This window comes from Cherax quadricarinatus, chromosome 87 (assembly GCF_038502225.1).
Source record: "Cherax quadricarinatus isolate ZL_2023a chromosome 87, ASM3850222v1, whole genome shotgun sequence".
Classification (NCBI taxonomy): domain Eukaryota; kingdom Metazoa; phylum Arthropoda; class Malacostraca; order Decapoda; family Parastacidae; genus Cherax; species Cherax quadricarinatus.
The window spans coordinates 2,023,868-2,050,753 of NC_091378.1; the positions used below are offsets into that span (position 1 = coordinate 2,023,868).

The following is a 26,886-nucleotide window of genomic DNA, read 5'->3' on the forward strand; positions in this document are numbered from 1 at the left end:
AATGATGCTGACTTGTCTCGGGTAAACAGCTGACTGGCACTGAGCTGTGGACTTTGCACCTCGACAGATCGTGATAACCGTGACACACCTCATCTCTCTGTATATTACAACCATCCTGGCACAAGATGGCATTATCAGCCTCCTTCCTCATCCGCCAGGTGAGTGTTGCACTCTGAGGAACCTGCAAGAGTTGACATGAGAGTTGAGATGATCATCCTCACTCTGGCTACCATTGTAAAATTGTAGTGACATTGACGTGTAATTATGAGTTGTCACATGTTAATGTTAATTATGTTAGGACATTAAAGATCATTGGTTTATCTGGTAGAGTTGTTAGTCACTGACTTAATGAGTTATGGTAGAATAATGGAATCATGGTGTCAGATGCTTGGCTGGGTATCTTTACTTAAGTATAATAGTTATCATTCATATAATATATAGTTTAAATTGCTTACGATGACTCAAAAAAGTCAGTGACCTATGTATTTCCATTGAGGACCCTTGATTTAACCCCTGAAACCCCTCAGGGGAGGATCTTTGATGCTAGTGAGAGGCTCTTGATGCAAGGAAGCTGATGTGACCTCCACTTTCTTGGATTGGACCTCATTGCCCACCCCTCTCCCCCAGGCACTATATGACTCCTACAGGTTTTGCACTTCCCCAGAAATTAAATGCAAAAATGTGAATCTTAGTTCAGCACAATGATGTAGTTTACTGCTTAGTAATACAGGAGTTTACAATTATACCCAGTCTTCATTTATTCAGACTTTCTACAATAAATATATTAACCACCCGACTCACGAAATCATAATGACACGATTGCAAACAAACCATACCACGGGCAGGGATAGAACCCGCGATCAGAGAGTCTCAGAACTCCAGACCATCACGTTAACCACTGGCTAGCTGGTCCAGTGGGTTACACGACGGTCTGGAGTTTTGAGACTCTCTGATCGCGGGTTCTATCCCTGCCCGTGGTATGGTTTGATTAACCACTCACTATAAGCTAAGGATGAAAATATTTTAAGTAATGTGTGTACTGTATATGCATTTTTTTAGGCCTAGTTATATTGCTTACTTAATATATGATAGTGTAAATATGTTATTATGCTTTTTATATGCATTGGAAAGTGAAAAACAAGACTGTTTCAGTTTGCAGTGGTAGCCTGGAACCTAACCCACTATGTAAGTGGGGTCCTGCTGTGTTAGATGCTGTAATTGCCGTTAGTTTTGTGTAAAAGACTGATTATATGGTGTTTATGAGAAATGGGCTACAGTACTCTTGTTTTAGGTCCTATTATGCTTAAATTTTCACATTGACAGGGACTGAGGTGTGGAAGAATTATTCAAGCAAGTAATGCAGCGATGGTTGTCCAGTTAAGAAGGCTTCATGATAACAAGGCAGTTTTGCCTCGGCTTCCTGTCCCTGCACTTGAAGACACACTTGAGAAATATTTAAAGTGAGTAGCTTATTTGGATGAAAATACTGTATTTGGAAATACACTAAATGGTATAAAATACTCTTTCACGTGACTTGATAGAGCCCACTGTGTGGGCAAAATGCTGTCAATAAAAGATCACATTATACTGCTTTTGTGTTTCACGAAATTGTAACGACACGATTGCAGACAAACCATACCATAGGCGGAGTTAGAACCCACAGTCAGAGAGTCATGAAACTCCAGACCGATGCGTTAGCCAGCTGGCCCAGTGGCTGATGCATCGGTCTGGAGTTTTATGACTCTCTGACCACAGATTCTATCCTGCCCATGGTATGGTTTGCTTTTGTGTTCATTTTTCCAGCACTATATTTAGAAGTTTTTTTCATACAGTATATTAATCCATGATTGTTCCTCTCCAGGTATGAATATAAACTAAAAGCTATCCAGTTTGCACATCACTTCTCTCTTTAGTTGGGTTCCCTCTAACCAAGGTTCATACTTGCTTTGCTATAACATGACTCTGGCAGAATCTTGCCAGAATTTGTATCCAGTTTAATTATTTTTTTCCTTTGATATCACCTACCACCAGAAATTACAAATGGCAGAGGGCTCACCTCTCACTGCTACCCTTGCCAATGCATGCTTAGAATTCCTCGAAATTGTGTGCTTTGTCTTCCATAAGGTGACTACATTATGTCAATGGCATCCTCATCATTATTATTATTATTTTTTTATTAACACACTGGCCAATTCCCACCAAGGCAGGGTGGCCCGAAAAAGAAAAACTTTCACCATCATTCACCATCACTGTCTTGCCAGAAGGGTGCTTTACACTACAGTTTTTAAACTGCAACATTAACACCCCTCCTTGAAACTAAACACAACTAAATTCTTTAGTACCAGTGGCTGCTCATAACGCCAGTAATACCTATACTATCATACTGCATCAAACTTCTATTTTTAATAATTTTTTATCTTGTTTCAACAACAAAAAAAAAGAATTAGCATATAAATACATTGAAAACAACATACAACAGATTTTTCCTGTAATATATTTGTCAGTTTGCAAATTATTTTAATGTAAGGTTGATGAAGTCATACATCTGGCAGTGAGCATCTGAGGATGACTGCAACTCTGCAGCTCATATGGACGAGCTGCCACTGTTTAGTATCCTCAATCCAACTCTGGAGAATAAACTAGACAACTCTCTCCCTTAAAATCAAATACACCCTGAAGTTTCATATCCCCTAAAACAAAAACTTGAATAATTATTACTTACTAAATGTGGGGTTGTTAATGAATTTTTTGCATGTACCTATAGCATTTGCAGTTCCAAATTTCTCAATTTGGAATGCAATGCAATAGCTTCACAAAACAAAAATCCCCTACCTATTTAACTTCAACTCAAACACAAAGCATTCTCCCAGACCCCAAAACTGACAACACAACTCATCTTCCAACTGGTAACATGGCCAGTCAAATTTTCCCCACACTTCACCAGGGTGACATCATTGCAGTTGTCACAACCTGTAGCCATACCAGTACTGAAGCAGGTGTCTACAGAAGTCCCTGTGGTGGGTGTGAGAGTACACATTGGTAAGACTGCATAGAATCCTCACACACATACACACACTGGGTAGCTACCTGAGGTATGGAAGATGGCAACTGTAGTCCCAGTTTTTATAAAAGGAGACAGACACGAGGCATTAAACTACAGACCTCTGTCACTAATGTGTATACTATGCAAAGTCATGGAGAAGATCATCAGGAGGAAAGTGGTGGAGCACCTGGAAAGAAACAACCGTATAATTAACACGGTTTCAGGGAAGGAAAATCCTGTGTCACAAACCTACTGGAGTTTTATGACAAGGTGACAGGAGGACAGGAGGGTCAGGAAAGACATGATAACAACATATAAAACGCTGCATGGAATAGACAAAGTGGGCAAAGACAGGATGTTCCAGAGATGGGGCACAGAAACAAGGAGTCACAATTGGAAGTTGAAGACTCAGATGAGTCAGAGGGATGTTAGGAAGTATTTCTTCAGTCATAGAGTTGTCAGGCAGTGGAATAGCCTAGAAAGTGATGTAGTGGAGGTGGGAACCATACATAGTTTTAAGACGAGGTTTGATAAAGCTCATGGAGCAGGGAGAGAGAGGACCCAGTAGCAATCAGTGAAGAGGCAGTGCCAGGAGCTATGACTCGACCCCTGCAACCACAAATAGGTAAGTACACACACGAGTCCTGGAACACAAATGTACCTGAAAAATACATGTGCAGAACAATGTGTGCATCATTCTTAGGGTAAAACAGATAGATCTAAATGACTGAACAGAGACTGAAATCATTAATTATCACAAAAGAAAATAGGACAAGAAGGTTGTGTTCAGAGGTTGCACATGTGTAGACTTTTAATGCCATCATACAGAGCCATGGGGCATCTAGCATTGTGAACTCTCTAGCTAGATTAGATTCATCTTTAAAAACCTCTCCATAACACTGCATAGGTCACCCAGCAACCAGACAACTTCATCATCCATTGTCTAACTACACCTACTTTCATCTCACCTTCCTTTTCAGTGTACTGGATATTGTATGTATGTTGTGTGTGCGAAGTATTGACTTGAAAAAGCTCTTGTGGGCAAAATATCTTTAAATAAAAGTTTTGTTAGCATAATATATAGGAGTTACCCTGTATCTGCAGGGGATACCTTGCAAGACCTACTGTGAATACCTGAATAGTATGGATAGTAGCAAACCCTGTATGTAAGTCATTTTTTGTTAATGTACATACTTATGATAAAGTTTAATTGATACTTTATGCAAAATAAGTCTAGAATTACCACTTTTTAACTGATGGGAAGCATCTCACTGCTTCTCTTAGGCTTTGAAGAACTGCCAGCATCACTACTTTTGCACTTTGGGGCCATTGTTAAGAAAAATTAAGGGTTATTTTTGGGCCACAGTAAACCGTGGATAACTGAAACTTTGAATACTGAATCTATGGATGGGGGAGTTCTGCTGCATTACCAAATTTATTCTACTTGTATTCCTAGGAGGCTGAACATGCTTGGGATATTACTCTTTTAATTTAGCTAAATATAATTATTTTATTCTACAACAAACAGTTTATTAAAAAGTTATTACATGCTAAAGTATGTACAGCATTAAACCATATACATCACAACACTATACAACATCTCAAAAAACTATAAAATGTACATCACAAGACTACACAGTATACATCATAACATTTATCTTTACTTGTTAATAAGAAGATATATTTCTTTTACAGAACAGTGAAACCTCTGGTAACAGATGAAGAATTTGCAGTTACTGAAGAGATTGTGAAGAAATTTAGTGCTCCAGATGCAATTGGAGCAACTTTGCAGAAGAAACTGCTAGAGAGAGCAAGAAACACAGAAAACTGGGTTAGTAGTAATATGCAAACATTTCACACTGATTTTTATTTATGTCTTTTATAAATGTTGGGATTTCCCATGCTTGCAAAACTGGCATTACTGTGATTACTTATTTGTAGTTATAGAAGTAGAACTTTGCTCATGGTATCCTCTGCTTCAGTGTTTATTTTGTCCTTTTTGTTTTTTTAACATTGGCATTTCCCGCCGAGGCATGGTGACCCGAGAAAGAAGAAAACTATGAAGTTTATCTTCTTTTTACATTTAAAAATATGTGACATAATATCATTTGTGCATTATCTGAAATATAAAATATGTACTATGAAATTTGCTTTGAATTCAAATTATTTCTACTTTAAGCTCCACAGATTCTTGAAAAAGCATTTAACAAACAAAATGGCTAATTTAAAGTACAGATTTCTTGGAACACTGTACTGTAAATGCAGTCTTCCAATCTATATCTTTATTGAAGCATTTCTGTAACTGTCAAAGCAACTTAACAGAGTTGATATACAGGAATTTGCTGATTGAAAACTAAACTGTTAGCTAGTTAACAATTATTTTCTCTCCAAGTGTTTCATCTCCTTTTCTAATGGCTTTTTTCAAATACTTTATTTCTTCAAGGAGACATGCCTACATTATAATACATTTTCTCTGTTACCACTTTTAATTTTTTTTTTTAACATGCCGGCCATCTCCCACTGAGGCAGGGTGACCAAAAAAAGAATGAAGCACTTTCACCATCATTCATCAATTTTGCCATCATTCACACATAATCACTGTCTTTGCAGAGGTGCTCAGATATGATAGTTTAGATGTCACTCCAAACAGCCAATATCCCAAACCCCTAAACTTTTAAATACTAACATAATATGTTCCATTTTTCATTTGTCTGCTGGTTTACATTTTTTTTTAACATGTCGGCCATTTCCCACTGAGGCAGGGTGACCCAAAAAAGAAAGTAATTTTACTTTATTGTAGTGAAATACCAAAAATTTTCCATGGGGAAAACTTAGTTCATCTGCACATTTTTCTAAGACCTATGATAGTGCTATCATTTATAGTCTTACTCTCTTTTTTTCCCTCTATAATTTTCTTGAGCAACTTAAAATTTTATGAATTGAAGTTTTAGGATTTAAATCTATTACATCTAAAGTGCCCCCTTCCACAGATACTCTAGGACTAAATATTTAGTGGTTAATAGTGTATCTCGCACACTTTATCTTTCATTTCTGTGTTTTTACTGTTTGCTTAATTCTTGTATTTTTCTTTATACACTTGATTTCAGCTCTCTGATTGGTGGCTAAATGCAGCATACCTAGATTGCCGGGGACCAGTGGTGGTTTGGTCTTCTCCAGGGCTTGTCTTTCCCTTGCAGGAATTTAAAACATTGGACGATCAACTGAATTTTGCAGCTAAAGTTATTTCTGGAACTCTTGATTACAAAACTATGGTAGACCAGTAAGTACAGTAAATTCTTGTAAGTTGTCATTGTAAAGTACTACATTGTTTGATGAAGTTTTGTGATAAAATTAAGAATATTTGTATGTATAGAAGTAAAGGAGGTTTTGAGTTTTTGGGGGTTGAACATTCAAAAGGCTTGTGTGAGTGTGTTAGATCAGAATGAATGGAGACAGGTATGATTTATGACCTAACATCGTGTTGGAGTGTGAGGAAGGTAACATTTAACCCTTAAACTGTCCAAACGTAGATCTGTGTCCACGTGCGGGGGGCTCCGAACGTAGATCTACTTTTTTTTACATGCTTTCAAATGGGGAAAATCAAGGTCGGAGCACTACGCACGCGAATGTAGATCTACGTTTGGACAGTTTAAGGGTTAAGAAGGGATTTAGGGAAAACTGGTAGGTGAACTTGAGTCCTGGAGGTAGGAAGTAGTGTCTGCACTCTGAAGGATATTGCAGTTCAGAGGGTGATCTGAACTATGATGTTAGCATATTTCTGGCAAGACAGATGGAGTGAATAGCAGTGAATGTGTCTCCATCCTTTCACTTGGTCACCCTACCTCTGGGGGAGATGGGCATATTAAAAAGTATAATAATAATTTATTTCAATTCATTATACATGTATGGTAGAATAAGTTGAAAGCTAACAGTACACACAGCATTTTGGGCAGACTTTAACTAGGGCTAAGCTTATGCAACTGACTGATAAGGAGGGAGCTGGTGGTTTGTATTGGCAATTGCACTGGACAGAGATGAGATTGTTTTGCCATAACTGAAACAATAAAGGATAATTCTGTAACCAGCTGACTCTGTCCATTGTTTCTGAATGAATTGACCCACTAAATTTTGTCCTCTATTTCCTAAGTCCAGTAAATTGAGGGTTTACCATAATGTTCCTTGGAACACCCTGATGTGTATTGCTTAGGTGTGATTGTTGTACAGTAATCTCTCTGGTATTACGAAGGTAGGAATGAAAAAAGTTATTGGAAGAATTTTTGATTTTCTGTTTTTGGTTGTAGATTAGATTTTGCTTCCAAAATGGCTAGTTTATTGTACACCCAACATCCACCCTGTGAACAGTAGCACAAGAGCATATGGTTACACAAAAGGCCTGTGATTATATACCTGTTAATGCAGTAGTTCCAAGGATCAATGCCCCTTCCCTGTGGCCTGGACTCTTACCAGGCCTCAAGGAAGGTCATTTATAGTATTGGTGCTCACTGCATACGGTTAAATTGAGGAATTTGAGCTGCGTTGATCAGTCAGTGTTAGGAGGAACTTGTGAAGTTCATCTCTAGAGATGGTGATGATGTGAAAATGATAATTTTTTATAATTAATTTTAATTTTGTTACCTTAACAGTTTTAATGCTAATGGGTATTCCTCTCGTAGCTTATTCTGAATTTAATTTTTTTTTTTAAGGAAAACTGTACCACTGGATCGCATGGGAAAGGATATTTTAGATATGTCTCAGTACTTCAAGATTCTTGGTACTTGTCGCATTCCTGGAGTGACAAGAGATACAATTCGATTCTATGGGCAAGAGCCAAATCTGCCAAAGCACATAGTAGTAGCCCATAACAATCATGTAAGTATATGTTCCATGACTGAGTTGCAGAATGAGCATTTATTGGGACAGATTTTGCTCTGTATACAGCTGTATTAGTAATGACATGACAAGGTTCAATGTGATCAAAACATTGTCCTAAAAAAAATTCTCTGCAACTTGCTTCTTTTTCTTTGCGCATTTTGTAATGCCCTATTTCATCCATGTTTCTTACCTTGTTGTTTGCTTATCGATTAATTGTATATAAGTTTTTGTTCTTCAAATTGTAATCGAGTTGGCCTTGGTTTGTAATACAGTACTTATACTATAATAGCATTTAGCAGTTCTTGATGGGGAAGTGGAACAGAATTCTTCCTCTGTAAGTCATGCATGTCATAAGAAGCGACTAAAATGCCGGGAGCAAGGGGCTAGTAATCCCTTCTCCTGTATATATTACTAAATTTAAAAGGAGAAACTTTCGTTTTTCCTTTTGGGCCGCCCTGCCTTGGTGGGCCACCCTGCCTTGGTGGGCCACCCCGCCTTGGTGGGCCGCCCCGCTTTGGTGGGCCACCCTGCTTTGGTGGGATGCAGCCGGTTTGTTGAAAGAAGAAGAAGCATTAGCAGTTATGAAAATGGTTTTGACTTTCTCTTTTATTAATAGTTTCTTAACCTATCTATTTGCCTAACTAAGACTGTACATATTTTGGTTTGGTATTCATGATCAAATGTTAGTTTTGCATTACTTTTTATGAACCATTTTCTTAAGTTTCAAACAAGTTTTCTGCCTTATTTACTATATTGGTTTTCCTTGAAAAAATTTTAATTTCATCAAATACTAGCCTTGCAATATAGATATTGAAGCGAGTGATCCTGAATAGTAAGATTTCCATTGTAAGATTTCCATAGTAAGATTTCCAAGTAAGATTTCCAAGTAAGATTTCCAAGTAAGATTTCCAAGTAAGATTTCCAAGTAAGATTTCCAAGTAAGATTTCCAAGAAGTAAATTAATCAATTCTTAAACTCTTTAAGTATTGTTCTAGTCATGGCATTGTGCCATTTTTTCTTTAAGTACTCATATACAAAGGTCATACTTATTTTTTTGTAGCCCCCTTCAGAATCAGACAGAGATACACAGTTGCTTTGTCATTAATTGACTCCTGTTTAGTGTTTTATGAGCATTCATTGATGGTAGTATTATTGGTGTCACTAAAACAGTTTTCTGAACTGTATTTATATAACTATTAATAAAAGTTCTTTAGAAAAAGTGAATGTTTTATAGAGAAAATAAAAATTGTCACGTTACTCCATAAAAGTGACTTGTAATTTAAATGATAGTGCTAGCCGGGTCACCATATGGAGAAGACCCGGGCCGGAAGTACCGGCGAACCTCTAATGAATGAATGAATGATAGTGCTCAGCTCAAAACTGAAGTAACCTAAGTTTGATTCCCAGGTGGGGTATGGGCACTGTTCATCTAGCTGTAAATAGATACCTGGGTGTTAGTTGACTGTTGTAGATGGCATTCTGGGGGCTAGTAGTATACCTTAGGGCTGCGCTTCAAAATGTGCTGTGGTAGAATAACAGCTTGTAGCCTGTAAATTCAATCTTGTAAAAAATACAGAATTACAAGCGAGGTCTGGTCATAGACTGAGTTGCGGGGGCGTTGACCCCCAAAACACCTTCCAGGTATACAAACATCTATTCACTTTTTAAATAGTAACACTGTACTTCAGAATTAATGAATAAATAAAGGTAAAATTTAGCATTTCTGACTTCCATTGTTCAAGAGTGTTCAATTATTTTCCATTGCATAAAGTGTAAAAATTATCTTTGTGTTACAATTGTCGACTAATCACTTAGAGTAAAAATTTGCACAAGCATAATAATTTTAATTGAAAGAGTGTTAGTGGTAGTATGGACATAAACTGTATCCTGAGCTCTCATTACTCTTTCAGTTCTTCAAGATTGATGTGTATGGGAAAGACGGAAAAGCACTGAATGTAAAACAGTTGGTTCATCAGCTGCGTAATGTAGTAGAGCGTTCTACTCATCCAACTATTCCGGTTGGCATTCTCACCACACAGAACCGCAATGTATGGGGTAAAGCATATAAACAGCTTAGAAAAGGTGAGTTATGCCATTTATGACCATAATAATTTTGTGTGTAATTACCTGTGCATAGCTGCAGAAACAGACCATGCCATGGGTGGGAATAGAACCCGCGATCATAGTCTTAAAACTCCAGACCGATGCGCTAACCACTTGGCCAGCTGACTACAATAAGATTTGTCCAACTAGGTGTGAGCAGGGTAATATTTAGTGAAGGGATTCAGGGAAACCGGTTATTTTATATAGCCAGACTTGAGTCCTGGAAATGGGAAGTACAATGCCTGCACTTTAAAGGAGGGGTTTTGGGATATTGACAGTTTGGAGGGATATGTTGTGTATCTTTATACGTATATACTTCTAAACTGTTGTATCCTGAGCACCTCTGCAAAAACAGTGATTATGTGTGAGTGAGGTGAAAGTGTTGAATGATGATGAAAGTATTTTTTGGGGGGGGATTTTCTTTCTTTTTGGGTCACCCTGCCTTGGTGGGAGAAGGCCGACTTGTTAAAAAAAAAAAAAAAAAATTTATACATGGCTTTGAGGGGGACTTGAGCTAGAGCTAGTCACAGCTACCCTGGCGGGAGATTCGTTTGTAAAAACTTGCATTTGTGGTCATAGTGGTGCCTATGGTAACCTTCCTATGGTGTATAAATATTCCTAGTTGGACGAAACTTATTGTAGCCAGCTGGCCCAGTGGTTAGCATGTTGACCTGGAGTTTTATCACTCTGATCACAGGTTCTATCCCTGCCCATGGTATGGTTTGTTTGCACTTGTGTCATTACGATTTTGTGAGTCATGCAGAAACAGCTTGTAGTGTCTGATTTATAGAAATTAATTTATGTACTTTTCAAATTTCCAGTGGTTGTAACAATACCTCCATTGTTCCATCATTTTTTAAGAAAAAATTTCCATTATCCTTTTAGCTCCCCTTCTCAGTTTATGACTGTGCTTTTTTGTTTTTCATGTTGAAGGTAATGTGCTAAGAATTCTTCATCCTTGCAGATCATTTTATGAACCTAAAAAAAATTATCATATCTCCTTTTATCTTTATATCAATCAGTGAGAGCTTCTTTAATATTTTTGTGTACATATAATCACCCAAGGTCTTTCTATACAACTGATGATCTTTTAACCCTTAAATGGTCCAAACGTATATATATGTTTTTTCAACATCTGAAAGTATATAAAAAAATGTAGATCTTCTTTTTTGTTTTACATTTGAAAATGTGTAAAAAAACTTTTATCTACATTTTTTTTTGTTATATTTGAAAATATGTAAAAAAAAGTAGATCTACTTTTGTAGCAATACAAATTTGAATGTCGATCTGTTTGGACCATTTAAGGGTTAACCCATAAACAGTCCAAACGTATATATACGTTTTTTCAACATTTGATAGTATGTAAAAAAAGTAGATCTTTTTTTTTTTTTACATTTGAAAACATGTAAAAAACTTTGATCTATGTTTTTATTTTGTTATATTTGAAAATATGTAAAAAAAAACGTAGATCTGCTTTTGGAGCACTACGCATGTGAACGTAGATCTGCTTGGACCGTTTACGGGTTAAGTTTCTGACACAATTATAATCTTTATTTGTTCTTTCACTTATCTCTATTGTGTCATTTCTCAGCATAAATCTATGTTCTATTATTTACTCCATGTGATCAGTTTATCTAAATCCTGTTAAAATTTTAGTCATCTTAAATACTTTATATACTAGGGGTCAGCCTAGGAAAGGTTGGAGGGAGGGGGTAAAGGAGGTTTTGTGTGCGAGGGGCTTGGACTTCCAGCAGGCATGCGTGAGCGTGTTTGATAGGAGTGAATGGAGACAAATGGTTTTTAATACTTGACGTGCTGTTGGAGTGTGAGCAAAGTAACATTTATGAAGGGGTTCAGGGAAATCGGTCTGCGGGAGGGAAGAGGGCAGGCCGGACTTGAGTCCTGGAGATGGGAAGTACATTGCCTGCACTCTGAAGGAAGATGGAGGGAATATTTTGGGTGTTAATGTTGCAGTTTAAAAATCTTGTAGGAGTGAGGAAGAGCCAGTTGTGAGTGTGGGGGAAGTTCGTGAGGCAGTAGGTAAAATGAAAGGGGGTAAGGCAGCCGGGATTGATGGGATAAAGATAGAAAAAAGCAGGTGGGGATATAGTTTTGAGTGGTTGGTGCAATTTTTAATAAGAATTAAGAGTAAGACGGAGAATAGGATAGCAGATGAACAAGGAGGCTTTAGGAAAGGTAGGGGGTGTGTGGACCAGGTGTTTACAGTGAAACATATAAGTGAACAGTATTTAGATAAGGCTAAAGAGGTCTTTGTGGCATTTATGGATTTGGAAAAGGCGTATGACAGGGTGGATAGGGGGGCAATGTGGTAGATGTTGCAGGTGTATGGTGTAGGAGGTAGGTTACTGAAAGCAGTGAAGAGTTTTTACGAGGATAGTGAGGCTCAAGTTAGAGTACATAGGAAAGAGGGAAATTATTTCCCAGTAAAAGTAGGCCTTAGACAAGGATGTGTGATGTCACCGTGGTTGTTTAATATATTTATAGATGGGGTTGTAAGAGAAGTAAATGCGAGGGTCTTGACAAGAGGCGTGGAGTTAAAAGATAAAGAATCACACATAAAGTGGGAGTTGTCACAGTTGCTCTTTGCTGATGACAATGTGCTCTTGTGAGATTCTGAAGAGAAGTTGCAGAGATTGGTGGATGAATTTGGAAGGGTGTGCAAAAGAAGAAAATTAAAAGTGAATACAGGAAAGAGTAAGGTTATGAGGATAACAAAAATATTAGGTGATGAAAGATTGGATATCAGATTGGAGGGAGAGAGTATGGAGGAGGTGAATGTATTCAGATACATGTATTTGGGAGTGGACGTGTCAGCGGATGGGTCTATGAAAGATTGAATCGGCACTTAGGAGTCTGTGGAGACACTTTGTCCTTGGAGGCAAAGAGGGGAATGTATGAGAGTATAGTTTTACCAACACACTGTGAAGCATGGGTGGAATGCAGCGAGGAGAAGGCTGGAGGCAGTGAATATAATGCAGAGAATTCATAGTTTGGAAGTTAGGAGGAGGTGCGGGATTACCAAAACTGTTGTCCAGAGGGCTGAGGAAGGGTTGTTGAGGTGGTTCGGACATGTGGAGAGAATGGAGCGAAACAGAGTGACTTCAAGAGTGTATCAAAAAAAAAAAATTTTTTTTGCAAACATATGTATTGTTAATATTTCTGTAGATCATCATTAGGTACCGTGTGATGAAGAGAAAGTTAGTGGAAGAAAGTCCTGAACAGGGGTGTGGAAAAAGACATTTACATATCGCTCAGGACATTTATTAGAGGAAATGTTTTGCCACGAGGCTTCTTCAGGACTGAAGAAGCCACTAGTGGTGAAATGTTTTCTCTAATAAATGTTCTGAACTGTACAAAAGTGTCTTTTTCCACATCTTGTCAGTATCACCATACCAATTTCTACAAGTACATGTACAATGTTGTTGCGAGTAAGAGATTTAGAGGAATTTTTTATTCCTTGGAAGTTTATAAAGAACTTCAGAATTTGACCTGTTACAAAATTTTCCCTCTCAGGCAACAAGGTATTGAATTAAAGCTAGTTTAATATAGTTTAAGACAGTGATGGAGTGAATGATGATGAAAGTTTTTCTTTTTCGGGCCACCCTGCCTTGGTGGGAATCGGCCAGTGTGATAATAAAAAAAAATAATATATTTTAGAGTCTAGGGGTAATTTCAACTAGGAAACTCAATACAATAATATTAAAATCTTATTATGTTTAATTTTAAAGTACACCTACCATCCAACTTACGACCTGCTCGACTTACGACCACTCGACTTACGACCGTGTTTTTTATGCCAAATTTTTGGGAAATAAACAACTACAGTATTTGTGTTGTACACAGTGTTTATCCTAAACCTTACAGTATAAAATACAGTACTAACAGCTTAAAAGTAAAGTAAAACATGAAATACCAAAATAAAACAATAAAATAAAGTCATTACAAAAATGTTTTGTTGATATTCAGTAGTAAGGTTCTATTTACGACCATTTCGACTTACGACTGGTTTCTCGGAACCGAACTCGGTCGTAAGCCGGATGGTAGGTGTATTTGAATACAATACTTTATCTTCTCTTTGTACATAATATTATGACTTAATACTGTATGTGCAATAGTTTTATGTATTTACAGAAATATATATATATATAAAGTTCAAACACATGGAAATATCACATTAACAATGAACACTAATCTTTAACTCTTTAAAATTTAAGTCTTTACAAGCATCAAAGTCTTTGCCTCAACAAGACTGTGTTAAACCCAACTGCATAAATGTACAAAATTTAACAAGACCTCTGAATTCTGTCATAAAGAAAACAGACAGCAAGAATTTGTCTGAAAAGACATATCTCTAAAGATTGCTGGAATGCCCTAGAATATATACAAATCTCTAAAGATTGCTGGAATGCCCTAGAATATATACAAATCAATCTTCGAAACAATACTGAATGAACTATGAGCCAGCTCTTAAGTCTAAGTCTCAAGAATATTCAAACTGAGTGAATCTAAGAGAGAACCAATATATGATCAGTAGTCAGGGCTAGATCAGGAAGCAGACTGACTCACTGCCAGTCTGTTGACCCGTCATCAGGTTGGATCACGTGACCCGAAGGTCAGTAAGCCGGACTTAAACAAGTGAACAATTTACCTGATGGTTTCCTGACTTTTTGTATGTTCTACATGCATATAAGAAATCCTACCTAGCAATAATAATAACTAAAAATCATCGATATTGATAATAATAATAATAGTAATAATAATAATAATGATAATACCATGGTATATTTTATATATTGACAGATAATAATATAACGCTGAAAATCTCTATTTTAGCTATAAACGGAGACTTTCGCGCTATAATATTAAGTGATAATCACATTCTCAGACAACAGTTAAATATTACAGGATGACCTATCTCCAAGGTACAACAATGTATACTGGCTTAGCTGACATCAATGACATGCTACTATGTAGAAAGTCCCTTGTTTAGCAGAGCATTTTGGGCAAATTAGGTCAGTTTTGTCCTCAGGATGCAATCCACGCCAGTCAATTAACACCCAGGTACCTATTTTACTGCTAAGGAACATAGACAGCAGGTGTCTCAGGAAAACCCCTCCTAATGTTTCTGTCCATACTGGAGATAGAACCACAGACCTCAAGGTGTGAGCCAGCTGAGTGTGCTAGCAATGAAGCTACAGGACATGTTTACTTTAAGTAAATATGAATACTGCATAGAGATAGGTAAATGCACTTCAGGGCTTTCTAAAAGGGTTCCTGGGAAGAGTGGGAGGAATTAAAAGAACCAGTATTGTAGGAAATGAATAGCCTTCATTAAATTTCACATAGAATTGCTTCCATGAGTAACCATGACTGACTTATTTACTGCTTAAACCCTTCAACAGGGGTGCCTTGATGCTGGTGAAGGTTTCTTCGTCCAAGGAATTAGAGTTACCTTCCCCTTCCTGGGATTAAATAACTATCATTCTTCTTCTGAATGACTTAGATCTTTGTCTGATGCATTTTATGGACAGGATGGTACTCAATAAGTTTAGGATTTGTAGGTGCAATTTTTCCAGTTTTCTAATTTAGTTATTAAACTTGCACATCTAAGTTACCCTTTAAATTTTGAAGACAGTTCATACCTTCTATATAATTTGGTAATCTTTTCACAGCTAACCCAGAAATTGGAGATATAACTTACAAGTTATTTTAGTCCACTCTGGGCCATTATCAATTACCTGAAATGCGCCACATTCTAGTGGGTTTCTTTTGTGCTTAACAGTATTTTATTACATATAACTACATTTCCTGTATGTTGCAGTTTAATAACTGTAGTGTAAAACACCCTTCTGGCAAGACAGTGATAGAATGAATGATGGTGAAAGTTTTTCTTTTTCGGGCCACCCTGCCTTGGTGGGAATCGGCCAGTGTGCTAATAAAAAAAAATTATTATTATTATTATTATTATTATTATTATTATTATTATTATTATTATTATTATTATTATTAACAAGTTTCATTTACAAATTTAATCATGAATTGTTCCAGACAAGGTATAGTAACTATTATTCTATTGCACTTTCTTCAGGCAGTGTTTCTGCTTATTGAGCAAATTTTGTGATAAATCATACCTCCAACAGATAAGACAAACAGAGCTTCTATTGACGAGATACAGCGGTGCATATTTTTGGTGGCATTAGATGGACCTATTGTCAACCCTACTGGTAACATAATGACTGATGCAGCTCTAAACTGTGTGCATGGTAATGGTCCTCAAGGATATGCAGGCAATAGATGGTATGATAAAACCATTCAGGTAAGATATTTCTTTATTTATGCAATTTAACCACTTCAAAAGTAAGTTAATTTTCAAGCATTTTTCGTCATTTCTCGATCACATTCTCTTTTTCTGGAGAATGTGACAGAGATTATGAAAGTGCTTGGAAATCAACTTTCCTTTTAAATGTGTATGAACATATTACTTGTGCTCTTGTTGCATTTACTTATTTATATCATATAACTTGAGTCCTGGAAATGGGAAGTACAGTGCCTGCACTTTAAAGGAGGTGCTCAGATATGACAGTATCTGAGCACCTCCGAAAAGACACTGATTATGTGTGAGTGATGGTGAAAGTGTTGAATGATGAAAGTTTTTTTCTTTCTTTTTGGGTTTTTCTTTTCTGGGTCACCCTGCCTCTGTGGGAAACAGCTGACGTGTTAAAATAAAGAAATGATGCTGGGTTACCAAGAATATAATTCAGAAGGATGAGAAGGGGTGGTTGAGGTGGTTTCTACATGTAGATGACAGAGAGAGATAGCATGACAAAGAGGATGTATAAATCTGGGGTGCAAAGTAAGAGGGTTAGGAATTCACCCAGTAATGGTTGGAGGTAGTGGGTAAAGGAGGCTTTGAGTTGTAGTGGCTTTAACATGCAGCAGACCTGTGCTAGATAGGGGCCGGTGAAGATAAGGAAAGCATCTGTCTGTCAAGCCTCAGGCAACCTTTTTCTCAGCAGTTTTGAGGGTAAACCCTAGCTGCCTTCCTCTGAAATCTTTGAGCCTAGGATTTGGTGGGTGCTTTACACCCTGGTCTCTTATGTTTCTTAATAAATGTGCTATTTTATTTACACATCAAAATGTTAGTAATTTTTTCCAGAAATAATTTAACAATTTATTCAACAGTTCATTGTTGGGAAGAAGGGTGCAGTTGGATTGACCTATGAGCATACACCAGCTGAAGGACCTCCAGTTGCTAATCTTATGGATCACATTATGGATTATATGTGAGTCCTCTATTAAATTTTACTTAGTCTCAGGTGTATAGTGTTCCATTATTTATACGCACTTCCTTGCTTTGAAGGGTCACATTATATATGGTGTTACTCATGCAAAATTTTATTTTTTTAAGCACCAGGTTTTACTTAACACTGAGTGGGCTATACTGTGGATGCATAAGTATGGGCACCAAAGTTAACTAGGATAAGGCTGGGTGAAGCAAATAATGAGATATCTCTCAATACACCTCTGTTGATATACTGCATATAGCTGCTTTCTTTCTGTCTCATTAACCTGTCAAATGGCAAGTACATCTTACAAATTCTACCTTCATTTGGAATACAGTGGAACCTTGACTTACGAGTGCCCCAACATACAAGTTTTTCAAGATACGAGCCGTCGCTCGGTCGATAATTTGCTCTGAGTTACGAGCCAAAATCCAAGTTACAAATGAGCTTCCCTCTCAACCCACAACCCGCATACCTCATTTGTGTTTATCTATGTGTTTATCTATGGGCATCATCCTGTTTTCCTTCTCAACACTGTCCTTTGCACATACTTTCTTAGGACCCATGGTTAGAAGAAAAGAAATTTGGCAAAATAACTGTACAAAATGCAAGCAAAACATGAGAAATGCTTCCATGGTGAGGTAAACAGTGCACTGCGCCATCTAGTGGTGGCGTTCTGAAGCTCGTCATTATTATTATTATTATTCTTCTTTCTTTCAACACACCGGCCGTATCCCACCAAGGCAGGGTGGCCCAAAAAGAAAAACGAAAGTTTCTCTTAAATTTAGTAATTTATACGGGAGAAGGGGTTACTAGCCCCTTGCTCCCAGCATTTTAGTCGCCTCTTACAACACGCATGGCTTACGGAGGAAGAATTCTGTTCCACTTCCCCATGGAGAATTATTATTATTATTATTATTAATTTAGGGAACTGGTGCACAGATCCAGTTCCCTAGATCAAGAGCCCCTCACCAGTGTCAAGGAACCTTGATGCTAGTGAGGGGCTCTTGATCTAAGGAATTGGATCTGTGCTCCAGTTCCCTAAATTAATAACAATAATAATAATAATTATTATTATAATAATTATTATTATAATAATTATTATTATAATAATAATAACGAGGAGCTTCAGAATGCCGCCACTAGTTGGTGCAGTGCACTGTTTACCTCGCCGTGGAAGCATTTCTCGTGTTTTGCTTGCATTTTGTACAGTTATTTTGCCAAATTTCTTTTTTCTAACCATGGGTCCTAAGAAAGTAAGTGCAAAGGACAGTGCTAAGAAGAAAAAGAGGATCATGTCCATTGAATTAAAGCATAAAATCATAGATAAACATGAGTGAGGTGTGTGGGTTGTATTGTGGAGTTTGCCAGGCAGTATGAGTGTAGTACAGCCTCTCCTCACTTAACAACAGAGTTCCGTTCCTAAGACCACATTGTTAAATGAATTCGTTGCTAAGTGAGGAGCATACTATAATGGTAGTGAGTTTGTGTCAACCATCTTTGATATTGTTTTAATGTCACCTTTGCACCATTTATAATACTTCTGGTATTTTTAAATGTTTATACAGTAGTGTACTGTATATTGAAATAAACAAAATAGAGGAAATTAGCTCTAATATACATTATTTAGGTATGAATACTAGTCAAAGAGCCTGTTGTAAGTCCGAGGTGTCGGTAAATGAGTACGTCGTCAAGTGAGAAGAGGCTGTACTTCTGCTACGCCGGTACTGCCTCACATTAAGCATTAAGAGTGTACCTATTAAGTTCAGTGATTCAGTGTAGCATTAAGAGTGTAGCAGTTAAGCTCAGTGAAAATGAGTAGCATTAAGAGTGTAATAAGTAGCCTATCTTTTCCAACCTCCACCTCCGCCAGCGTATGTACACTATGTTTTTATACAATATTTCTTATTTATAGATACATTATTTCAGTGTTTTCCTTATGAAACTAGTGATCTAGTGCAATTAGCCTCACAAACACTCCATTTCCAGAAGGGGAAGAATGGGAAGATATGGTCAGTGCGGGAGCGGGAGGCGCTGTCACCGCTCGCCATATTATGGCCTATTTTATTCATTCTAGAGTATATATCATGTTTCTGTGTAATTTATGTTGTTTATTATGTCAGATCAGTTCTTTATTCTTTCAACACACCAGCCGCATCCCACCGAGGCGGGGTGGCCCAAAAGGAAAAACGAAAGTTTCTCCTTTCAAATTTAGTAATATATACAGGAGAAGGGGTTACTAGCCCCTTGCTCCCAGCATTTTAGTCGCCTCTTACAACACGCATGGCTTACGGAGGAAGAATTCTGTTCCACTTCCCCATGGAGTGATAGATAAATAAGCCATAGAGTTGATATTAGTGTTATATTGAGACATTTTGTCTTGCCTCCTGAGAGCAGGAATTCCGCTAGAACGGATTAATGGCATCTCAGTTAATTTAAATGAGGAAAATTGATTTGATATATGAGCAAATTGAGTTACGAGCTAGGTCATGGAACGGATTAAACTCGTAAGTCGAGGTTCCACTGTACAGTTATCCTACCTTGCTGTATGTTTTTTTATTCTAATACTTCTCAGCATTTCTTATTGCAGGTATGAGTGTTTCAGTCACATAAAGCAAAGTCATAGATTTATGCATATTATTTTTATCATAATGGTTTAATAGGGAAAACAGGCAATTGGTAGTGATGATTGTTTTAGCTAGAGATGAGGTTGTTTTGTTATGATCCTAACAATAATAGACTTCTGTAACCAACAACTTTGTCTGTTATTTTTGCATCATTTGACCCAGCAGAAATCCTTTCAATTGAGCAGGTTTACTGTTTGATGCCATGGTTAATATTCAGAGCTCTACCAGATAGAGTGATAAAAATATTCAAAATAGCTTAACAAACACAGATTGAGTGAGGCACAAGATGCTTCCAGAGTGCAACTGTACATGGTGTTAGTTAGTCAGTAGACTGGAAGGAGTTGTGTACCACAGCATACAGTATCTTAATTTTGTGCCTATTAATGCTATGGGATGTACTACCAGTATTTTTTATGTTGATTCTTTAATGCTTTATGGTGCATAATGTCAAGATTATCTTTCTATTAAATTTTTGATTGCACCTTTTCATTTGTGCTGCAACAGAATCACACAGTGCCAAGTCAGGTTGTAGAACAGTTAATGTATTACATTTTTTTATATAATAGGAAAGAGGTTACTTGTGCTTTAAATAATTTATGGAAAATTTACTTTACTTATATTATTGATTCACCATCAGAACCTCTTCAGAATATATTCCTCCAAAGTTTTCTTCATTTATTTTCAGGGGAAACACTGAGGTGACTCAGAAGGCTCACTATACAGTAATGATTTAAAAATTTAAAGATTTTATGCGGTTATGAGAATTACCATATTTTCCATTAGGTAAGACACAATTCCTTCCCCCCCAAAAAGCCAGAAAATGTCACGATGAAAGTATACTAAAGATTTTTTCACAAAACAAATATTAGGGTGGTTCAGATGTACTGGTGCAGCTTATGTGGCATTAATTATATTATGTAACTGCATGAAGGCTTTTATAATACAGCATAACTGCTGCTTCACCTTTTAATTTTTTTTTTTTTGTAGTGTTATTTTTATGGTTGTTTTGAGCATGTTAAATTTTTTTTGCAGAATATCTGGAAGAGATGTGTCAGAGTAAGTTTTTAATGAACTCATCCATCATAAAAGTAGTAAGTAGTGATAGACTTATTAGTTATTCTTCTCTCTCCCATATACTTTATTTCCCAGGAATGGTGCATCAAAAATGGAGTATCTTATTCAGTAAAGGAATGTATTTTTATTTTTCTCTTTCTAAACAACTGTGTCACTTTATACACTTACTGTAGTAAGTGTATAAAGTGACCAGATCAGAGTTAGTGGACGTAAAATTGTGCCTGCTCCACTCTTTGTTCTTACCTCTATGGATTTAGTGTTTTATGAAATTCAGTACACTGTACAATGATGCAGCTTGGCAGGATAATTTATTTAAGAATGCACATATATGGGCATGTTAGATAGGAGCGGGTGGAGGCAAATGGCTTTTATAACTTGGTGTGTTGTTGTAGTGTGAGCAAAGTATCATTTATTAAGGGATTCAGGGAAACCGGTTAGACAAATCTGAGTCCTGGAGGTGGGAAGTACAGTTCTTGTACTCCAAAGGAGGGGTGAAGATATGTTGGAGTTTTTGAACTGCAGTACCAGCATGCCTCTTGAAAGACAGTAATGGAATGAGTGATGATGAAAGTGTTTCTTTTTTGGGACACCCTGCCTCGGTGGGAAATGGCTGATGTGTTAAAAAAAATATATATGGGTCAGTTTTAAAAAAAATTATTTACTCACTTGTTGGTTGTTGAGGATGAAAGAAAAAATACTGTTAATTTGAACATGACTCACACTTTATGATAATGAAGGAGGATTGTTTTTATTCATTTTAGTGAAAAGAAAAATGGTTCACAGCCCCCTGCAGAGGAGCTTTCTCGGCCCCATCGCTTGATGTTTAACGTAGGTGCTGATATTAAGCAAGACATCGAAGATGCCAAAGTTGCTTTAGAAAGGTAAGGTAATCGAAAAATCCTTACAGCAGTATTTTAGAAACCCTTGATGAGAGGTATTTTCATATTTATCTGAGGGAAGAATTATATGGGATTTAACCCATATATGGGACTGATTCTCATGAATCTTTTTAGTATTTTCAGTCATTTTTGTATAATGTCTTTGGACTTTTTCTATTGTATTCTCATGATTTCTTTGGTGTAGACATAACACAGATGCTTCATATTACAATTTTTAGCCTAGCACAGATTGTGAATAGATTTCAAGCCAGGAAAAATATCAGTGCTAGAAAATATATAAGTGCCAAAAATATGACAAGTTCTGTGTACTTCGGCCCACCATTGAAGCCCTCTTCTGAAGAATAAAAATGTAATTTCTATATATTATCTTAAACTTGATAAACAGTGCATTATATAAGTTAAACAATGATCTTTTCTGTAGTTTGGTTGGCGACCTTGAGATGACCTGCTTCAAATTCTCAGAATTTGGCAAGAACTTCATCAAGTCTCAGAAACTAAGTCCAGACAGTTTTTTGCAGATGGCCATTCAGCTAGCTTTCTATAGGTGGGAATTAGCTGATTGTTTTCTAGTCATGAAAAAATTACTGGCATATATTGCTTGATGAACTGTTACAGTAGTCATAATTGAGTTTGTTACCTCTTTCAATTTACATTTTGTGGTAAAGAATTAAAATTTTGAAATTAAACCAGTCTAACTTCATTAATATTTATTGATTGTAATATTTCAAGAGAGTAACTTATACTATATTTATTTTTTTATAGAATTCATCATGAGCCAGGTGCCCATTATGAATCAGCTTCAACAAGGAAATTTCTTTATGGTCGCACAGAGACTATCCGTTCCTGTTCAGTTGAATCTGTTAACTTTGCTAAAGCTATGCTCAACAAGGAGACCCCAAATGCAGAAAAGGTAGCAGCTCTGCGAGCTGCAATTGAAGCACACAAGTCATATGCCAAACACGTATGTATTATTCTCTTAATATAATCTTTGAGTGTAGTTCTCCCAGATAGATCAGATATGTTGTTCTTGGCGAGTAAGGTACATGCATACCAGTTGAGTATCTTACTCATCAACTTGTTGGTATTTCATCCCATTTTCAGTGTGTTGTCTTTGGTTGCTTATGGAATCAAAGTTTTGGTGCATATGAAAGTACATGTAATATTGTACATATTGGTCTAACTGACGGTCCAGTTGACACTGGTCCATTTTCTCCAACTCTACATTACCTTTTCATTAAACCCTGTTTTTTTTTATCTTCTGTAGTCTTGAAAAATAAAAGTCTAAATACCCTGGCTGCAACAGTTTGCATTCAGCTCACAAATTTGTCTTGAGATTTAGAAAACTCTTCTATTTTCCCAAGGTTTGTTAATGATCCAGGATGGACCAAAACAACTACCAAGTTTCATCTCCAATTTGTGCACTATTTGTATTCTTTTGCCATACCCTTAATGCATTTAATTTTTGTTTCTCTTTCCTTCCCTTTTTTTTTTTTCAACAAACTTATTTGTATGTCCTTTTTTTACCCCCACATTTGCATTTCTGTACAAACAGTGAGTGCTTATCACTTATAATAGCTAGACCTATGTGCAGAAGTCTCAGTACGAATATTTGGCTGCTTCTTCATAAGTGCTAAATTTAATACTTGAAGGTTTTTGAAAAGTCTTAGGATAGCACATGGCATCAAAGATATAGAAAAGGAATGTGGATCTCTCTCTACCAGAAGATTCCAAAAGTTCTCTATCTCCCTTATCTTCTAAAATACTGTTGAAAAAAACTGAATATAATGTAAATTTTTTTAATACTCTTGCTGTCTCCCACCAAGGCTGGGTAACCTGAAAAAGAAGAAACAAAAGATTTTCTTTTTACATTTAGTAGTTTATACTGGAGAAGGGGTTACTAGATTGAATATACGTACATATCAAATATATTTTTTTAACATGCTGGCTGTCTCTCACTGAGGCAGGGTGACCCAAGAGAAGAAACACTTTCGTCATTCACACTATCACTGTCTTGCCAGAGGCACACAGATACGACAGTTCAGATGTCCCTCCAAACAGCATATATCCTCACCTCTATAAACACTTACATGAACCACTTATGGTAATTAAAAATTTTCTTCTTAGGCTGTGAATGCACATGGGGTTGACCGTCACCTTCTTGGATTGAAACTTGCTGCTATTGAAGCTGGAATGGATGTACCCACACTCTTTATGGATGTGGGGTATTTACGCAGTTCTCATATGCGTCTCTCCACAAGCCAGGTAAGCAGAATGCACGCTTATATATGGTACCTTTGTATTCATTATGCTGTTGCTCATTTCCAAGTTCAATTCACTGTATGTCTGCATATGCTGTTGCCCAATTTTAAAATAGGCTCAGTGATAAACACATACTTTTTTTTTTTTAACATGGCCGTTTCCCACCAAAAAACACTTTTGATGTTGCCATATGCACCAGTGAGCCAAATACTACTAAATCTGCACATATGAAATCTGAGATGCCATACTGCTTCGCTACAGCTGAAAGAGTTAGAGGCCCTTTATATTACGTAGTCTGAACTGTAGCTTAATTAACTTGTTTCTTTATGTGACATAAAATATAGCAGTATTTTGCTGATTATCATATTCCTGAGGAAATTCTAAACCCAGTGTCATACATCACATGGGAAACAGGCAGTATTCAAGACTCAAGGAAGGGAAGGGAAGCGTAGTTTTAGTTCCTTGGACCAAGAATCCTTCACTAGTGTCAAGCACCTGCTCTGAAGGGATTTTAATTATTATTATTATTATTATATCATACTAACTCGGTTCTCTGGTTTCAGGTTCCTGCTCGCTGTGATGCCTTCATGTGCTTTGGGCCACTAGTGCCAGATGGTTATGGTTGTTGCTACAATCCTAGAGATGATGCTGTTTTCTTTGGCACCTCAGCTTTTAACTCTTCACCAGAAACAGACTCAGCCACTTTTCGTGAGGCTCTCGAACAAAGCCTTAGAGATATGCAGAATATATTACTGCAAGATGGACTCAAAGCCAAACTTTAAATTATATTACAGAATTTTTGTATTGTTCCATGATGTTCAGAGTTCTAGAGTTATTTTTCAAGGTGCTGTGTTATAGTTCTGGGTGACATTCCAGAATGACATAAAATTTCCTTCAAAAAATAAAAAATCACCAGTTTTACTCCTTGAAGTGAAACATAAGCATTAGAAATGTATTAAATTATATTATAACCACTAGAGACCCTATTATGCTTTTATTACAGCCTCTCCTCTCTTAACGACGGAGTTCCGTTCCTAAGACCACGTCGGTAAACAAATTCGTCACTAAGCAAAGGGCATACTATAATGGTAATGGGCTTGTCAGCCATCTTTGGTATTGTTTTAATGTCACCTTTGCACCATTTATAACTTTTTTAATATATTTTTAAATGTTTATACTGTAGTGTACTGTATATTGTATAAACAGAATAGAGGAAATCAGCTGTAATATACATTATTTAGCTATGCATACTGGTCAGAGAGTCCGTCGTAAGTCCGAGTCATCAGTAAGCAAGTACGTCACCAAGTGAGGAGAGGCTGTATTTCAGTCTTTATTTTTAGTGTCATACGATTCTTACCAGTAATTTTTTGGTGGAAGTATCACCATTTTTTAAACTTTTCCTCTTAACAGCCATAATTAATCAGCTGTAAACCACAAAATTTTGAACAAACAGCAAACTCTGTCACAAGCTCCTCACAAAAGCCTAAGCCAAACTGTCTGGGCAGTATTGTGTTCGTCTGCACATGCTTGTTTTATTAGGATGAGATTTTGGACAAACAAATTTGTGTATGGATGAACCAAGCAGAGATTGTGCGCTTCATTATAAAAGTTCGTATGACAGAAATTTCAAAGTGCCAGTCTTTGTGAAGGAAGGACAGGCTATATTGTATAATGTACTTTGTTATGCATGTTTTATTAAGCTTTTGAAAAAAATATTAAGCAGAATATTCTTAATTTTAGAAATGCAAAATAAAATAAATTCTTTCTCTCTGTTATGGAACAATATCCTCTAGTTATTTTTACTGGTGATTACATATGTGACTAAATCTTGAAAATGGTTAATGGTTTGTGATTATACTGGGAAGCACTAAACCTGAAAGGGTAATATAGAACATGGAGAATGGAAGATAGTAAGGTTAGATCCAAGGAAGAGGAGGACAGCTTCAATTACTTGGATCATGAACCCTTAAATGACATCAGTATGCTAATTTTGAAGAGGTTTTATGCTTTAAACAAAGGATAAAAAAAAAAAATTTAGCCCAACAGTATTTATATAAAAGTTTATATCACAGAAAAATGTATAAGAAGGATTTTATAAAAATCTAGTACTGTACTATACATTACATGAAATTCTAGATGTGATATTTTGAAATTTTTTATATAAATTTTCATTAATAGCTACTAATAAAATGTTTTTAGGTTTTAAGTTTAAAACAGTTTTAATCTATATGGTGCTTGCAAAATTGCACTAAACCCTTGTGGATTATTTGGTGCTGTATTTAGAAAATCATGATACAGTACTAAACCACGGTATAGGCAGGGATTCAACTCATGTCTAGTGAATCATAATACTCCAGACTGATGCATTAGCCACTGGGCTGGCTGGCAGGAGATCCATCTGTAAAAGCTTGCATTTGTGGTCACAGTGGTGCTTATGATAACCTTCCTATGGTGTAGAGATATACCTAGTTGGATGAATCTTATTGTACCCAGCTGGCCCAGTGCCTAACACGTTGGTCGGGAATTTTACGACTCAACACGACTTCAATCCCTGCCCATACAGTGGTTTGTTTGCAATCACGTTATTACGATTTCATGAGACTATAAAATTACTTGAGCAAAATAAAAAAAATTGTTTGATTGTATAAGTTAAGATGAAAGTTTTAAGTTATCAATATTTACACTATGTTGACACCCACATTAAT

General features: G+C 36.6%; 1 protein-coding gene across 2 annotated transcripts; it reads left to right on the forward strand.

Annotated features, from left to right (window-relative positions):
- On the forward strand, positions 1 to 25,323 carry LOC128703770 (carnitine O-acetyltransferase). 2 transcript variants are annotated; one of them, XM_053798570.2, is made up of 14 exons: positions 1 to 158; positions 1,324 to 1,460; positions 4,739 to 4,874; positions 6,151 to 6,323; positions 7,747 to 7,912; positions 9,826 to 9,997; positions 16,180 to 16,355; positions 17,222 to 17,322; positions 20,982 to 21,005; positions 21,785 to 21,904; positions 22,344 to 22,466; positions 22,685 to 22,883; positions 24,047 to 24,184; positions 24,745 to 25,323. In XM_053798570.2, the coding sequence occupies exons 1-14, from the start codon at positions 126 to 128 to the stop codon at positions 24,961 to 24,963; spliced, it is 1,917 nt and encodes a 638-aa protein (XP_053654545.2). In that variant the 5' UTR covers positions 1 to 125; the 3' UTR covers positions 24,964 to 25,323. The 2 variants fall into 2 exon arrangements, with proteins under 2 accessions (XP_053654545.2, XP_053654546.2); XM_053798571.2 differs by lacking the exon at positions 20,982 to 21,005 and having other exon boundaries at positions 24,745 to 25,111.
- The last annotated feature ends 1,563 nt before the right edge of the window (positions 25,324 to 26,886 follow it).